The following is a 19,086-nucleotide window of genomic DNA, read 5'->3' as shown; positions in this document are numbered from 1 at the left end:
TAAGGAAGGCAGAAATGATTAACTCTCAAGCTGGGACCTCAGGATAGTTGTAGTCTAGTAGGGAGCATGCCATTCATGCTTGATATGATTCCTACCACAATTGCCAGTTTCATCTTTGAAGATATACATCTGGTAGTAAGAATTAAAGAAGAGTATCCTTACAATATTTTGGAAGTGGTTATATCAGCTCTACAAGGATTATAATACGGGTATGAAATAACTAGGAAGGTAACACAGTCTTCTTCACAGCATCATTTAAAATGAGTCACTTCTGAAGATACCAGATTCTAAACTCAGTGCATACAGCAAAAGTAAAGTTAAATTTATCCCTGAAAATTTCATTAAACTATCTATAACATACAGCATACATAGTTTTACGTACAGTACATTATTTAAATGTATTTGAACAGTAATATACAGTGTATCATGTGTATATATGCAAAACATAATTTTATAGTATGAAAAATTTTCTTTTAAACATGGGAAAGGTGAAAGAGCATGTATAGTTGAATTTGCATAATTGAATGTGGCTATGATGCCATTCTGCTTTACCCAAAACCAGAACTGCAAAGAGGAACATCAAGTGTTATGAAGAATGCTGCCTTAAAATATAACTTCACTCTTACAGTTTTCAGATATTAATCTCTAAAAGAAAGTTGCCACCTTTTCTCTTCTCTTTAGGAAAGAATCCTGGACTGGGGCAGAGGAGCCCTGAATTCCAACTCTTGCTGTTATATCCAGTGCTCCTAACTATTTATTAAGCACCGACAAAGGTGGGGCAAATGCTGGACCCAGAGCTTTATACACATTTCATTCTTAAACTACCCTCCTAAGTGGGTGCTACTCTCCCCATTTTGCATATGAGAAACAGTTTCAGAAAGGTCAAATATTCCATTCAAGGTGTCACAGCTAGTAAATGCTAAAAGCAGGATTTGAATTCAGGTTCTAATTGTTAGCCAATATATTATACTCTAACTGGCCAGTGACCTTGAGCAAGTCATTTCTCTCTGGGCCCCAGTTTCCTTCACCTTCCAAGGTCTCCTAGATTGGTTTGGGGAGACAGGAAACTCTGGGCTCAAATCCAAGCAAGAACATTAAGATCATGTGTGAGGTACTTGACTTCTCCGAGCTCATCTTTCCTCAAGTAGAAAAAAATACCTGCCCTATAGGACTGTACTGAGGATTTAAGGAGGTCATATATATCAATGCCTAGCCCAGAGGAAGTTATAAGCTTAAAACTGAAACATTCTATGAAAAAAATTCAAACAGAAACAAAGTACCTATCACATAAAGTTGTTAAAAATATCTTATCTCCTCATATTTGCAGCATCTGTAGTGATGTTTCCTTTTATATTCCTGATTTTGGTTACTTATGCTTTTCCTCTTATTGAATCTCACCAGATATGTCAATTATTAAGTTATTGTATCTCAGCTCCAAATCCACCCTTTCATATTCTATTTGTGACGTAGGAGCTGAGACTACAAACCACTTTTCTGCATTGACAAATGCTCCCTGATAGGCTCTGCTAATAGAGGGTGTTCAAGAGACATTGTAAAGCTGGAGGAGAAAGAAGGGACTTGTTCTTCCCTGTTTTATTTTCACGAGGGCTGTTGGCTTGTGGTTCCTGTGAACAGCATCCCTACATTTCATCACTGTGGCAGCAGCACTTCGCTCCTGTAGCAGCAGTGCCCTTCTTAAGAGGCCTGGGTCCCAGCCCAATGGGTTGTTTCCTCTGAGCTCAAACATCAGCACCAGCTGAGCAGTGCCTCCTCTTCAGGTGAGTCTGGAGACTCCAAATTCTTCAGTACTCCTCCCATCAAGAGATAGGATCTATGTCCCTTTTATTTAAATCTGTGACTTTGACAGATACGGAAGTGACACCATATGAATTCTGAGGCCAGGTTGTCAAAGGCCCTACTACTTCTGCCTGGCTCTCTTGAGGTTTTTCTCTGGGGGAAGCCATCAGCTAGGTAAGAAGGCTGATTATCTGAGGTTGAAGAAACCATATGCGGGCAGCTCCAGTTTGCAGCCATAGCTGAGCTCCCAGATTACAGCCTGTATCAAATGACAGCCCATGTAGGTAAGCCATGTTGTACATCCATCCCAGCTGGAGCCTTCTGATGACTGTAGCCTAAGCTGACATCTGACACCAGCCCTATGAGAGACCTCATGAGGACTGCCTAGCTGAGCCCTTCCAAATTCAAGCCCCACAAAATACTGAATAAAATAAAATGATTTTAAACTGGTAAGTTTGGGGTTATATAACATCAGTAACTGAAATATGCCTCCCTCCCCTGCTCTCTACTTTCCATCTAGAACTCCAATTAAACATGCTAGACTCTCTCACTTTATTTTCCATTTCTCTTAACCTTACATCCATATTTTTGTATTCTGTTTTGGTCTCTGTTGCATTTAAGTAATTTTTCTGACCTATCTACCAGTTCACTAATTCTCTTTTCAATTGCATCTAATCTGTTATCAGTCCTGTACACTGAGTTCAGTCCTGTACACTGAGTTTTGCATTTTGGCTAGTATAGTCTTCATTTCTAGAGATTCTGTTTGGTCCTTTTTAAAATTTGTTTGAAAAGTTTTTTGTTTTTTTTCATTGAACTTATTTTTAAGTTTGATTTATTTCTTCCAGCACAGGAATTATAACATTATTTTTATACTTACTGATAATTCTAATATGTGATATTTTTGCAGGTCTCTTTCTGCTATAATATTCCTGTTGGGTTATTGCTCATGGTGTCTTGTTTCCTTGTGTGCTTTATTATTTTTGACTGTGCAATGGCTACTCTTCTTAAAAATTACTTTTTTGAAGGTTCTTTGGAAACTATGATGAAGAAGTCTTTCTCCAGAAGGGATTGGTGTTTGCTTTTGCCAGGCACTTGGGGGATACTACAGGTCTAGGATAACCTTTACCCAAGTTCATGGCTTGAAGTTCCCCAGAGCACTTAGGTAGATGGGCTGCAAATCTGTGAGGGATGGCTGATGGCCATGGCTTCTGTGAAACATATTTCTTGCCCTCGCTTTCCTTCTTTTTCTTGCTCTGTTTAGTGCCAAAAGAACTTAACTTACTTTACACTCAGTTGGGGGTGGAATATAAAATGAGTTTATTTCTGATTCATCCAGCTTGATGTCAGGTGATCTTCCATTAGACTCCCTTCCTTGGGCTGACTCCTTTCCTTTGGTTAGCCCTAGGCCTTGACTTCTGTCCCCTTTGTTCCATGTGGTCATGAAATCAGAGCCTAAATTTGATGAATTGACAAAAATTCTTCCAACCCAAAGCAGCTGTGATGTTCCTTTTTTGGTACCTGCTTTCTCTTTCTCTTAGACTTTGTTAGTTTCTTTTAACCTTTCCTATTTTTGATGCTTTTAATATTTTATCCAACATTTTTAGTTGTTTTTTCCCAAAACACAGCATACTTGAATTAATCAATCAATCTGAAAACAATACCATAACTCAAAATCTTCAAGACAGGAAACAAAATAGTACATATATATCTTTTAAAATTTTTCGTAACTGTAGTTCCTCTTTATATTTATGAATATGCAGATATTTTCCAAATAAAAACTCCCTGTAGGACAACTATATATAAATATGGATATGATAAGTGCAGACTAGTTCTGTAGAGCCTTTTGAAATCGAGGGTCTGAAACACAAAATTTTCAGGTGGGCACATGACGTTAGTCTAAAATTTTTTCACATTGGTTATTTTGACATTTTTTTCGTCCGATTTCTCTACTCATGTCAACAAAACATTTTGCCAGAAAAAAAAAATCCCCCAAATAAAAACACCATTCCAGATCTGGTACACTTAAATATATCACTCTCATTGGAAGTAATATCAGCATAGCCTTTGCAACTAGCACAAAGCAGACATTTTATATTTACACCATCTTATTTGAAAAGTACAGAATAAAACCACTCCAGTACTAGGTTTAAAAAGTCTCTATTTCCTACCTGAAAAGGATGTGAAGATAAGAACCAAGGCCAGTTAAAATATGCCACCATGCATGAAATTGTGTGGTAACACCTATGATAGGTGGTGCCTTCTTTCGAAAGTTCCTGCATAGAAAGGATGAAAAAAATCACATTAATTTTTTAAAAACACATATTTAGCAGCCAATCCCAACAGTCTTAGAGCATTTTAAAATGCCATTCTCAAATATGGCAATTATTTAATTTCCTTAAATATTGTTTTCCAAAGTGTTTATTGAGGAATAGTATTCCTAGCAAAAGTTCCATGAAGAAATGGCTCTGATTAAAATAAATGTGGGAAATAGTACATAGTTTATTGCCCTCTTGGAGATCTGAAATCCACATTAACTTTGAAGTGTCCTACCATAACTAAAAGAGTTTATCTTCTTTTTTTCCCAGGTAGCCTACTAATCCACAGAACCCTTCATTCAGATAATGTTAATACCTTATAGAACAAGCATTTCCTGGAACACACTTTGGGAAACACTAGCTACTCAGTGTTTCATTCACTGAAGAAACTAGATACACACTTTTCCTATGCCCTGCATACAACCATTGTCCTAGAAGAGCACCACACAATCTATAAAGTCCTTTTGTAGCTATCATTTCACTTCACAGTGAATCTTTGAGGTGGTTATTATTAGCTTTGCTTTACAGATTAGGAACCTAAACCTCAGAGAGATTGACTGAATTGTCCAAGTCACTCAGCTAGTGGCACAGCCAAGTCTAAAATTCTAGATCTTTTGATTAAGTGTCTACCCTATTTAATATTCTCCTTTACTAGCTAGAGGGGGGAAAATTGTGAAACACCAAATTATTTCTCTACATTTCCCCATGAATTTTTGAGACAATTACCATCTCTAGGAACCTACTTTGTTTCTTAGTGGCTCTCACCCAGAGGAGGATGACTTACCTCAGCGGTGGGTATTACTGAGTCAGAGCTACTCAATTAGCTCTTAGTTTTCTAAGCAAGGTGTATTACTTTGTTTGTTTATATACATTTAAAGTCTCCATTTACTTATTTAACTTTCTATTATGGATAATTTCAAATATGTGCAAAAGTAGGCAAAATATTAATGTACCCATTATCCAGCAGCTCCAACAAATGTAACTTATGGCCAATCTTGTATCATCTAAACTCTCATCCACTTCTCTCCCCCACCAATATTATTTTGAAGCAAATCCCAGATAGTGCATCATTTTATCTCTAACTATTTCAGCATGTATGTCTTACAGATTAAAGCCTCTTGGGCCGGCCGAGTGGCGCGTTAGTTAAGAGCTGGCATGGGATGCCAGAGGGCCCAGGTTCGGATCCCACATATGAGGGCCAGTGACACTGCCCTCTACAGCTAAGATGCTGAACAACAGCTCAGCCTGGAACTGGACTGCTATGAGTCGCTGGCAACGGCGTAGGCTGCAGTGGGTTGCCACGGGCTACCGTGTGTAGCCAGCAGCCAGCGTGAGCGGCCAGCAGCCGCAATGAGCGGCTGTCCAAAAGCTGGCGACTGATCTGTCTCGCCCAGGAAGAGTGCAGTGATGGTGCCAACTTGGGCCAGTGAAGCAAAGTCTTCCACAACTAGACTGAAGAACAAAACGACAGCAACTTGTCTGTTCCCCTTCCCCCAATTCCCCAGTGCTGTTCCCAGTCCCCAATTCCCCAATAAAAATCTTTTAAGAAAAAAAAAAGATTAAAGCCTCTTTAAAACATAACCATACCTAAAATATTAACAATAATTACTTAATATCATCAAACATTCAATTACCAATCAAATTCCAATCGTTTCATAAACTTTTTGTTTTTTTACAGTTGGTTTGTTTGACTGAAAATCCAAAAACGGTGAACACATTACATTTGGTTATATATCTCTTAAGTCTTTTTTAATCTATATGTTCCTTCTCGCTTTTCTCCCCTCTGCAATTTATTTGTTGAGGAGACCAGGCCATTCATCCTGTAGATTTCCCAGTCTCAGTTTTGCTGATTGCCTCTCTGTGGTGCTGCTCAATGCTCAATATATTCCTATGTCCTTTGTTTTATACAAAATTGTCAGGTCACAGAATTTTGAGTTGGAGGGACTTACTAGTTTAACCGACTTAACTTGCTCATTTTATGGAAATTGAGGCACAGAAAGATGGTATCTTAGCGACAGACTAGGGTCAAGAGACCCAAGAATCAAACTCCAGTCAATGCATAATTGATGATGACAAGATGGTAAAAGGAACACTTGCTTTTCTTAGAAAATAGCATTAAACATATTAAAGTACAAAATTATAGTATATATGTATTTAAAATTCTTATTACAAATTATTGTTATTTCTTCAGTAAAGCAAATTAGACAGATTTCAAAAACGTAGTCAACATTTGATTAAAAATCTCTACAAATGATACAAATGTTCTCAGGTCTAAATTTTTAGGCAATTTAAACAAGTCTTCTCAAAATTTAACTTTATTGTGTTGCTCATATCTTTTTAATTTCAACAATAGCAAAAGTTCACTTCAGGGTGCTAAAAATTCTATATGCCTATGAGACTCTGCTTAATAGACTGATCTCAAAAATATTTCTCAAAGATTGAAAATATATCTTACCTTAGTGAAACACAAAAGATGTTATCTATGTTCCATAATAAAAATCCCAATAAAAATATACCCAGAGATGTATAACCCAGTCCTCTAAGCCATGGATAAACCCTGTGGGGATAATAAAAAGAAAAGCAAAATGAAATTTTGTCAAATCATGTCACGATCAGAGCTTTCCTATCATGAAAAGGAAAGGTTTTCACTAGTACTTAAAGCAAACCTATCTATTAAATTCTCTAACACATTTGCCTATTACATTTAGTCATTAAAAGGTACTGAGAGAGAATGTGCCACTAAGACTTTTGCTAAGTGTACCAAGAAGGTAATCTGAAAGCACACAATAGCTTTATCAGTCCCATGGAATGTAAGGCGAGTGGTAGAACAGATTTACATTAGGTCACCTGCTGTGTCAGGCACCATAGTAAATTAGATACACACTATACATACACATATATGAATATAATACATATTTTCTATAGATTCAATAAGGTACCATTGAATTAAACTGCATATAATTAAAGTGTACATTTGCATATATTCATAAAACCAACACCACTCCTGATAATAAACATACCCATCACCTCCAAAAGCTGAGTTTGCATTTTTTTAATTTTTTTTAAAGATTTTATTGGGGAATCGGGGAAGGGGAACAGACAAGTTGCTGTCCTTTTGTTCTTCAGTCTAGTTGTGGAGGACGTTGCTTCACTGGCCCATGTTGGTATTATCATTGCACTCTTCCCGGGTGAGGCAGATTGGTCGCCAGCCCATGGACGGCCACTCACGTGGCCGCTCACTCTGGCTGCTGGCCATACATGGTAGCTTATGGCAGCCCTGAGTTTGCATTTTTAAGAATGTTATATAAATGGGATAATAATGTTTATCCTCTTTGTTATGTTTTTTTCCACTTGGCATAATTATTTTGAAATTTATCCACGTAGTTATGTGTATCAATACTTCATTTTTTTAAATTGCTGAGTAGTACTCCACTGTGTGGATATATCGCAATTTGTTTATCTGTCCAAATATTGGTGGACATTTGTGCTATTTCCAGTTTTTTGCTATAACAAATAAAGCAGCTATGAACACTAATAAATAACTGTTTGTATGGACATTTCATTTCTCTTAGGTAAAAAGCTAGGAGAGAAATGGCTGAAATGTATAGCAGGTGAATGTTAAACTTGATAAGATATTGCTAAACTGTTTTTCTAAGTGACTGTATGATTTTACATTCCCACTAGCAGTGTATGAGTATTTTTTGTTGTACATCTTCACCAACACTGGGTATGATGTAAGTTTTTTTCATTTTAGTTGTTCCAGTAGGTGTGTACTGGTATCTCATTGTGGTTTTAATTTGCATTTCCCTAATTACTAATGTTACTGAGCATCTTTTCATGTGCTTATTTGCCATCCATGTATCTTTTTTGATACAGAGTTTGTTGAATCTTCGGCCATTGAAAAAATTGTTTGCCTTATTATTGCGTTGTAAGAGTTCTTCATATATTCTAAATGTAAATTTTTTGTTTGATATGCATTTTGCAAATATTTCTTCAAGTCTATGACTTGCCTTTAATTTTCTTGTGTCTTTTGAAGTACAAAACATTGTTATTTTGATGAAGTTCAATTTATCAATATTTTCATTATATTAATAATTTGCACTTTTTGTGTCCTATTTAAAAACTCTTTGCTTAACCAAAGGCTGCAAAGACTTCTGTATTTTCTTCTATAAGTTTTATAGTTTTAGCTTTTACATTTAGGGATATGATTCACTTCTAGTAAATTTTTGTAATGGTGTGAGTTTAAATTCATTTTTTAAATAAAAATATCAAGCTCTTCAGTACAATTTGTTGAAAAGATTTTTTTTCCCCCACAGAATTATCTTAGAATATTTATTTTAAATCACGTCAGTACGGATGTGTGGGTCTATTTTTCGATGTTCCATTGATCTATATTTCATTCTTACCACCAATACCACATTGTCTTAATTAGTATAGCACAGAGTAAATCAAGTAGTGAAAGTCCTATAACTTTATTGTTTTTTTTCAAAGCCGTTTTGGCAAAATATTTTAGATCCTTTGCTTTCCCATGTAAATTTCAAATTGAAATTTACCAAAAGCCTGCAGAGATTTTTGTGAAGACATCTGGCAGGGTTGCAGTGTGGGCCAGGTGCTGAGATGTGAAAGGAATATGATCAGTGGAAAATAGGAAAAAAATACTATTTCCTGCTTCTAAGCTTACTTACGAGGGCCAATCTTCAGCTCTCAGCTGTAATTCAAAGCAAAATTCTTCTGTGAGGTGAAATGCATGTCTGGTTATGCAGGTAGCAGGGTATGCAGGAGAGAGCAAGAACTTCATTAGCACATGGTCCATGCAAGCTAAGTACAGATACAACTCTGGGGACAGATTGCCCATATATTATCAGGTACCAGAGTGTATTTTGTGCCTCATTTTGCTCAAAAATATCCAACAGATTCCTGAGCAATAGTTCACGGGATATAAGTTTGATAACTTGAATGTATGAAAATGTATTTTGTCCCCATATTTTATTGAGTTTGGCTGGCTAGAATTCTAGGTTAGAATTCCATAATTCTAACTTCGCGTTTTGCTTTGGTTAAGTCCAAAGCCATCCTGAATCCTGATCCATTGTATGTATATCTGCCTGCTAACTACATAAACTTGTGGAATCTTCCTTGTCTAGAATTCTGAAACTGGCATGGGTCTATTTCCACCCACTGTGCTGAATAGCTAAAGGGTTCATTTGATCTAATAACTCACGTCTTTCAACTATAGGTTATTTTCGTGATGATTTCATCCCTTCCATTTTCTCTGCAGCCCCTTCCCCTTTTTTATGTCAGCACTTCTATTCTGGCCTGGTAATATTCCTACTCAGTCTCTTCTATTCTCCATTTCTTTCTCATCATCCTGATGGCCCCCAGGGTGTATGTGTCTGTCTCTGTCTGTCTTTGCTTCTGCCCTTTCCACTGTGAAGTCCATGGTTCTCCACAGCAGTAGTGGTGAACGGGCCTAATGTTTGTGTTCCATTTATGGCTGCACCGTGATAGACACTTGGATTTCTTTCAGGACTTTGCCAGTTACTAGCCTTTAGACTAGTAACTTTCACTGTAGGGTTATTTTGCGGCTAATTGTCAGGGAACCCCCAATATCAGTTATCTTTATGTCTTTTAGGGTCCTCAAATTCCTTAAAAGAAGACTCTTTCAATGTTCTACCTATAGGTCTTTGTATTCAGTCTTCAGAATGCATAAGGTCATCCAATTTCCTTAATTTCGGCATGGTAGTCACATGCTCAATTGTGCTTAGTAAAGTCCAATCTAGAGACATTGGTCACCCTTTCCAGAGAATAAACCTCCACTTTTACAGTTGCTCAATCATTTAACAATTTCTTAAAACTTTCAACCTATCCTCTTTTAGACCCCTCCTTCATTTCCTTTTCTAAATTGTCTTTTGCTATAAATGCCTGATACTTGAGAAAATGCTCTGATGTAAATTGAAGGTTCGTAGCCTAGGATTTGGCTTTCCTGGGTTAGTTAAAGCAGTTAGTAGGAATCCATCTATTTTCCAGCTTCTAATTTTTATTATGTATTCTCCTTATGGGTTTATGCTTTACAAATAAATTCCTTTGTTGTAGTCTTAGTAAGGTTTCGGGAGCAAGCAAAATTCGATACCTGTTGATCTTCAATATTGTAACTCTGTTTTCTTTTTCATTAATTTCTGCCCTTTATTAGTCCCATTCTTCATTTCTCTTTGGGTTTATTCAATTGACTTACTTTCTAATTAATGAAGTTAGATACTTAGGTCATTCCTCTTAAGTTTCTCCATTTCTCATGTAAACATCCAAAGTTATTAATTTCCCTCCAAGAACCACTTTAGCTACATCCTGTTTTCATTTGTAGTATTTTCACTATGGTTCCATTCTAAGCATTTCAATATTTCTGTTATGATTTCTTTTTCTACTTGTATTTAAATTGTGGTTTTAAGTTTCAAAATATATGGCCTATTTTGACTAATTCTGTTTTAACTGATTGTATGTATCATAGTCAGAGAATATGTTATGAGGGATACCAATTCTTTAAAGTTTGTTAAACCTTTCTTTAAAGCTAGCATCTGGTAAATTTAATAATCATTCCATGCATGCTTGAGACCACACATTCTTTAATTCTTGAGTGTAACAGATCATTTTGTTATTGTGTTACTCAAATTTTATCAATATCCTTGTTCATATGTTTTAGTCTGAGTTACTGTGTTAAAATATCTCAGCCTGATGGAGCATTTTACTTCTCTTTGTAATTCTGTCAAATTTTGCTTAAAATCTTCCATATAAGTTAGAAATTACTGGTTTTTTTCTATAAATTTAATCTTTTAATAATAATGTAGTGGACACATTTGTTTTAAACAATGCCTTAATTTTTTTCCCTGTTATTAAAATGGCTAGTCCAACTTTCTTTTAGTCAATATCTGTATGGTATATATATGTTAAATATATATACATATATATATATATATATGTATATATATGTATATATATAGTATTTATATCCTTTCTTTCAAAATTACTGTGTATTTATGTTTCAACCATGTTTCTTATGGACATCACATTGCAGGATTTTTTTCCCCTGTTTGACAGTCTTTGTCTTTTAATTGCTTAGCTTTGTCCATTTATATTTACTGTGATTACTGATATATTTTGAATTTCTTCTATCCCTTTATTTTCTGCTTTATATTTTTCTTGACTTTTCTTTGCTTCCCTTTCCCCCTCTTCTTCTCCTGATTTCTTTTGGATTCAGTTTTCATAATCCCATTTACTCCTTGATGTTTTTGAAAGTTATTGTACAATCTACTGTTTTTAGTGGTTACCAAAAATGCACATGTAAAATCTAAAATTAATCACTGTATGTACCCTCTTCCCAAATAAAAAAGACCTTAGGAACTATGTAACTAATATTATCTTCTTGTATCTCATATGTTATTCTGTCCACCATTTTAGTTCTACATTTTTAATATCTCAAATGAGATATTATATTAAAGAGTCACAATATTGTTCAGATAGTCCAACAGGTTACCATTTTTTTTTCTCTTTTAATGTTCTTTCTTGTGTCTCAGCTCTTTCTCCTAAAAATATTTTTTAGGAGGGGTTTTAGTGAGTTGTATTGGTAAACTTTGTCCATTTTTGTTTGCGTCAAATGTCTTTATCTAACCCTTGTTCTTAAAAGATATTTGGGTATACAATTCTAAGTTGATGGTTAATTTCTCTCAGAACTTTGAAGCTAACAGTCTATAGTATTTTGGCTTCCATTATTGCTGTTGATAAGTCTGCAGTAGACTATTGGTTATTCCTTTGTTAGTAATGTGTCTTTTATCTGGATGTTTTTAAGATTTTCAACTTTGGATTTCAGCAATTTCAGTATGCTTTTTTCAGGACTTAACTGCAGATAATATCTTTTTAAAGTGGGAAAAAATTTAATACTTTCGATTCCAACAGAGATGCTAAATGAGCAAGATTTAGGCTCTTCAGGAATGATTTATGAACATGACCACAGAATTATTTTGCCAAAGAAATTTTTTCTTTTTCACATTTAGGAAGCTAGAGAATTGGGAAGCCTCTGGACCAACCATTGCATCCAACATCATACCACCTTAGCTATAGTTCACAGATCAGGAAGGTGCCATCACACCTGTTTGTTCCAGGGCTGTGATATGCATACCCTAGATACACAACAGTAAATGGGTGCTTACAAATTACCACTTCTCTCCCTCAAGCTGACTTGGTTCTGAATTTCAATCTTATGTGAATACATGCAAATGGCAGAACCTGAATATATCTAGAAACTTACCTGCAAAGGAAATAAGGGAAATACGGTTTTTAGCTTTTTAGCATATACATTATAGGAAGGAAACTTGAAGGAGGTTGGAATGATGCTGAGTGAGCTAATCTATCACATCTTCAATACCTGAGAAAGATTTCCTTTTATTTATCCTGCTTGTGAATTGTTCTTGAAGCTAAGGAGTCATGTCTTTTATCAATTCTAGAAAATTCTCACCTTTTATCTCTTTGAATATCTTTTCCCCCACTTTTGCTATTATCCCTTTGGAACTACAATTAGATGTGTTATTTCTGTGATGCTTTCTGGTTTATTTCTTTAGATTTGTTTTCCAATTTAATTAATCCTCTCTTCAACTATATCTAATCTCTTACCTTACCCACTGGGTTTTTTACTTCAGTGATCTTTCTTAAATTATGTTTTATGGTTGGGGCTAAAACCATAATACTAGCTGATGTGGTTATAAATGCATGTAGAGAAAATATTTAAGCTGACTGTATTTTAAATAGGACAGGGAAAAGGCACTGTTATTTGTTGAATTATTTCCCCTCAAAAAAGATATGTTGAAGTCCTATCCCCGAGTATCTCAGAAGTGACCTTATTTGTAAATAGACTCATTGCAGATATAATTAGTTAAGATGAAGTCATCTTAGAGTAAGGTAGGCTCCTTATCCAATATGACTTATGTCCTTATAAGAAGACAGTCATGTGAAGGTACAGAGACACAGGGAGAACACCATGTCATAACAAAGGCAGAGACTGGAATTTTGCAGGTAGAAGTCAACAAGGAATGCCAAAGATTGCCAGTAAACTACCAGAAGCTAGGAAGAGGTAAGGATGGATTCCCCTACAGGTTTCAGAGGAAGCAAGGCCCCAATGACACCTTAATTTCTGATTTCTAGCCTCCAGAACTGTAAAACTCAGTGGTTTTAAGCCACCCAGCTTGTGGTACTTTGTTATAGCAGCCCTAGGAAACTAATACAGTTATGTAAATGACAAGTAAGGTTTCTGTGCTTCACTGGAACTGGTAAAATGTTGACACCATTAGACTGTGATGTTCTGTATATATAAAGAACAATCACTAAAAAAGCTATACAAAGAGAAACACTATAGATATGATAAAATGGAAGTCTAAAAAATGTTCAATTAACTCACAGGGAGACAGAAAAAAAGAAAAAAGAGAAACAAAATATACAACAAACAGGAAACAAAAGATAAACTAGCAGACAATCCTTACTATATTAATTATGTTAATGTAAATGACCTAAACACACCAATTAAAAGAGACTGGAAGATTGAATTAAAAATTATATAGTTATTTAAAAACCAATTATATGATGTACAAAGGAAACTCACTTCAAACATAACAATATAGGCAGGTTGAAAGTAAAAGAATGAAAAATATATATCTCGCAAACAATAAAAAAAGCTTTATTAATATGGCTATGTTAACATGATATAAAGTAGAGTTCAGGTCAAAGAGAATGACCAGAGACAGAGAAGGGCATTACATCATGACAAAAGCGTCAACCCACTAAGGAGACAGTAATTCTAAGTATCTATGCACCAAACAACAGAACTGCAAAATGCAGTGAATGACAAGATGAAACAAAAACGGATAGAATGAAGGATAGACAAGTCCACAATATATTTGGAGATTTCAACACTTTTCTCTCAACAATTAAAAGAATAACTAGACGGAGTGTAGAAGAACTCAACAACACCATTGTGCAGCAAGTGACTCATTCAGTGGATTTGGGGTGTGCAAACACTGCACATTCCAAAGAAAAGGCTGACCCTTGACTGGTTCCTGGGAGATAACATCTGAGTTCTTGAAATAGCCTGTGCTATAAGAATGTCTTTGTATATCTGACACTTTGGGCCACACCATATGCTAATAATGTGATTAACAGTAAATGTTTGTTTTTGTTTGCCTGGAGCCCTGAGCCATGCAATATCAGTTTGACCTCTAGTTAATAAATGTAACCATGAACATAACAGTTTTTTTTTGTGTTTTGTGAGTCCTTCTAGCATATTATTAAACCTGAGGGTTGTCTTAGGGACCTCTGATGCAACCATCAAACAACATGCTCTAACAGATATTAATAGAACATTTCACCTAACATCAGCAGAATACATATTCTTTTTAAGCATACATGAAACATATGTCAAGATAGACCATATTCTGGCCCATAAAACAAACCTCAGCTAATTTAAAAGAAATGAAATCATACAGAATGTATTCTCTGACCTTAATGGAATCAAATTAGAAATTAGAATGATAATAGAAAAATATCCAAATACCAGAATGTTAAACAACATACTTCTGAACAATCCTTGGTCAAAGACAAAGTCTCAAGGGAAACTAAATAACATACATTGGACTGAATGAAAATAAAAATACAAAATATCAAAATTTGTGGGACACAGCTAAAGTAGTGCTGACAGGGAAATCTACATGAAATGTTTAATAAGAAAGAGGGAAAATCTCAAATTAATAATCTAAGCTTCTACCTCAAGAACCTTGAAAAAGAAGAGCAAAATAAGCCCAGAAGAAGCAGAAGGGAGGAAATAATAAAGAGCAGAAATCAATGAAGCCAAAAATTGGAAAAAAAAATCTGATTTTTTAAAAGATCAATAAAGTGGACATACTTCTAGCAAGTCTGATGGGGGTGGGAGGAGGTAGAACTCACTGTCACCATTATCAGGAATAAAACAGGATATTGCTACACACTGAAGGCCTCAAAAAAAAAAAGCAAGAAAATATAAACAACTTCTGCACACATAAATTTTGACAACTTATATGTCAAATGGACCAATGAAATGAACCAATGCCTTGAAAAACACAAACTATCACAATACAATCAATATGAAATTGATAATCTGAATAGCCTTGTAACTATTAAGGAAAGTGAACTCATGGTTTTAAAACTGTTCCCCCAAAAAACTATAGGCCCAGATGGTTTAACTGGAGAATTCTACCAAACATTTAAAGAATTAACAACAATTTTACACAATTTATTCAAGAATATAGAAGAGGAAGGAACATTTCCCAATTCATTTTATGTAGCTAATATTACCCTGATACAAAAACCAGACAGACAGTAAAAAAAAATTAAATTATAAACAAATATCCTTCATGAGCATAAATCCTTAACAATCACTTAGAATATATAAAAATAATTTTACACCATGACTAAGTGGGGTTCATTTGGAATACAAAATTGGTTCAATATTTAAAAATTAATCAATGTAATCCATTATACTAATAGACTACAGGAAAAAATCATATAATCAAATCAGTTGATACAGAAAAAGAATCTGACAAAATTCAACACCCATTCATGATAAAGACTCTCAGAAAATTGGGAATAAAGAGCAACTTCCACAATTTGATACGGATCATCTAAAAAAAACCCACACAGCTAACATTGTACTTAATGGTGAAAGATTGAATACTCCTTTAAGATTGGGAAATAGGCAAGAATATTTGCTCTCACTACTCTTATTCAACATAGTACTAGAAGTTCTAACCAGGGTAATAAGGCAAAAAAGGAAATCAAAAGCACATACATTAGAAAAGATGATACAAACTGTCTCCATCTGCAGCAAATCTCAAGGAATCTTCAAAAGTTTCCTAGTACTATTAAGTTCAGCAAGGTGCCAGAATACAAATAAACATAAAGAAAATCAATTGTATTTTAATATACTAGCAATGAACAAATGGACACCAAGATTTAAAAATACAATACCATTTACAATTGCTTGAAAAATGAAAATTCCAGGATGATGAAAGAAATCAAAGGCAATCTAAATAAATGGGGAGACACATTGTATTCATAATTGGCAGAATCAACAGAATAAAGATATCAATTCTTCGCAAATTGATATGCAGGTTTAATGCAATTCCTATTAAAATTCCAACAAGATTTTAAATATAGACAATATTATTCTAAAATTTATATGAAAATGCAAAGGAACTCAAACAGCTAAAAGAATTGTGAAAAAGTGAGAAAAATCAATGTATATGATTTGGAGAGTTATTTTATAGCTACAGTAATAACCAAGAAAGTGTGGCATTGGTAGAGAGATAGACACAGATCAATGCAACAGAATAAAAAACCTAGGAATAGATCCATACAAGTATACCCAAACAATTTTTGAGAAAGGTGTAAAAGCATTTCAAAGGATAAAGGATAGCCTTTTCAACCAATGATCTTAATGCAGCTGGACATCCACAGGTAAAAAATGGACCTTGATCTAGGCCCCACACCTTATACAAAAACTAACTTAAATCATGAACTTAAATGCAAAATGTAAAACTATACAAAACTTTTAGAAAGAAAATAGGAGAAAATCTAGGGTTTGGCATAGAGTCCTTAGACTTGACACCAAAAGCATAATCCATAAAAGGAAAATTGGTAAAGTGGACCTCATCAAAATCAAAATTTTTTACTCTGTGAAAAACCCCATGAAGAGAATGAAAAGACAAGGTATAGACTGAGAAAAGATATTTGTGAGCTACATATTTGATGAAGCATTACTACCTAGAATATATAAAGAACACTCAAAACTCAACTGGAAAAAAAGAGAAACAATCCCATTAGAAAATGAGTAGACACAAACAGACATTTCACAAAAGAGGATATACAGGTAGCAAATAAACACATGAAAATATGTTCGACATAATTAGACATTGGAGAAATGAGATAAAACCACAATGAGATGTCAGTATATATGTCATGTGAGAATGGCTAAAATAAAAAATAGTGACAACACTAAATGTTGACAAGAATGCAGAGAAACTGGGTCACTCATACATGGCTGATGGGAATGTAGAATGGTAGAGCCACTTTGGAAAACAGTTTGGCAGTTTTGAGAAAAACTAAACATATGTAACTATCATAGAACCTAACAATTCCACTCTGGGTATTTATTCCAGAATAATGAAAACTTACATTTACGCAATAACATGTAAACAAATGTTCATAGCAGCTTTATTTATTCATAATAGTCAAAACATAGAAACAATCCAGGTGTCATTCAACAGGTGTATGGTTAAACTGTGGTACATTCATATCATGGAATACTACTCAGCAATAGAAAGGAATGAACTATTGATACACTCAACAACTTATATTGATCTCCAGTGAATTCTGCAAAGTGCAAAAGGCCATCCCAAAGGTTATATATACTGTATATGATTCCACTTATATAATATTCTTGAAATAAAACAAATTATAGACATGAAGGACAGATTCGTTGTTTCCAGGGGTCAGGACAGGGGGTGAGGGGACGGGGTAAGAGGAAAGTGGAGGTGACTATAAAAGGACAACACAGGGATTCTTGTGGTGATGGAATTGTTCTGTATCTCGACTCCATCAATGCCAAATCCTGGTTGTGATATTGTACTATAGCTTAACAAGATGTTATCATTAGAGGAAATTGGTAAAGGGTACTGGAAATCTCTCTCTAATTATTTCTTACAAATGCATATGCTTCTACACTTACCTACAAGTTTAATTAAAAAAAAAAGAATAAACCTATAAATCATATTATTTATTTATTGTGCACCTATGTAAGGTACTCACATGAATATTATTTAATCTTTATAAACTCTATTAAGATTATCCCTATTTCTTAAATGATATTTCTGGAACATGGGATTCTTTGTGACATTAATAGCCTTCCTTGAAACGTGTTCCTATAAAAGAAGTTCCTTAGTCAAGTAGTCTGAGGAACATAAAAACAATTTCTTTTATTGTAGGATTTTTAAAGGCCTTTAGCATACTAATACACATTATAAATATTCAAAAGCAGGCCATCATTGGAATTCTTATTTTCATATGCCTATTAACAACTTGCTTAAAGAACTAGTATACCTTGTAATATACCATAAAAAATGTTGGATTAGAGTTTTCAATCAATATCTTTGCTGGAGTTGGGTTTTATGTGTTATTTCAATTTAGGCTATAGATTTACCACCTGAATGTACACCAATCATAGTGTTGCTGATCCAATCTACTTACCATGTAACAATATAAATAGATCGAAGTACTAATGTGAAGACCAACATTCCATACATGACCTAAATAAGGAAAAACGAAGTTAGTAAAATCATTATTCTTCAGTAAAGTATACAAAAATAGCCCTCCCAATTAAATGTAAACATTTATTATCTTTAAACATTTTAAAGAACAGAATTAAAAAAAACATATGTAATTATATAATTAAGAGTCATGCTAACCTTTGAGGAAAAATTAAGAGACTGCTTGTGAATAACGGATATCAGAATTCCTATGTCAATTTTAATTCTGAATGGTTACATGAAATTTTAAATGTCTGCTGAAACCCGAACAAATGCTATAATTTTGCCTCACTCCCTCGATCCTTCCCTTCTCTTTAGCTTCTCTTTTAGCAACTGATACTACTTTCCCTTTTATAACAGTATAAATACGAACTCTTTTACACTCTCCTCCTAAATGTTTTTGCATTCACAAATGCATCCCTACCTTGTTTCTCCCATTTCTAGTATCCAAAGAAAGAGGTGCCCATTTCTTCTTGACTGAGGTAAATCTAATTTGAGTTCTTTATTCTATATGCTCCTAAATATTCCTAGACTTGGCTCCATCAACCAACCCTTTTCTCTTCTGTATGGAGCAACAGATAAGTACTACTACCTGGAAAACTGAA

The 19,086-nt window shown here is 34.5% G+C and overlaps 1 protein-coding gene across 2 annotated transcripts in view; it reads right to left on the bottom strand.

Moving 5' to 3' along the window:
• The window catches only part of ACER3 (alkaline ceramidase 3), a 105,687-nt gene that overhangs the window by 4,196 nt on the left and 82,405 nt on the right, over nt 1-19,086 (bottom strand). For both annotated transcript variants that reach the window (XM_019649389.1, XM_019649390.1), the window contains exons 7-9: nt 18,423-18,481; nt 6,568-6,669; nt 3,966-4,070 (exon numbers count right to left, since the gene is read on the bottom strand). In XM_019649389.1, coding sequence (XP_019504934.1) covers nt 3,966-4,070; nt 6,568-6,669; nt 18,423-18,481 — 266 coding nt within the window. The remainder of the gene's footprint in view (nt 1-3,965; nt 4,071-6,567; nt 6,670-18,422; nt 18,482-19,086) is intronic.

This window comes from Hipposideros armiger, unplaced genomic scaffold (assembly GCF_001890085.2).
Source record: "Hipposideros armiger isolate ML-2016 unplaced genomic scaffold, ASM189008v1 scaffold_132, whole genome shotgun sequence".
Classification (NCBI taxonomy): domain Eukaryota; kingdom Metazoa; phylum Chordata; class Mammalia; order Chiroptera; family Hipposideridae; genus Hipposideros; species Hipposideros armiger.
The sequence above is the reverse complement of the archived record's forward strand: the minus strand, read 5'-3'. Positions and strand labels throughout refer to the sequence as shown.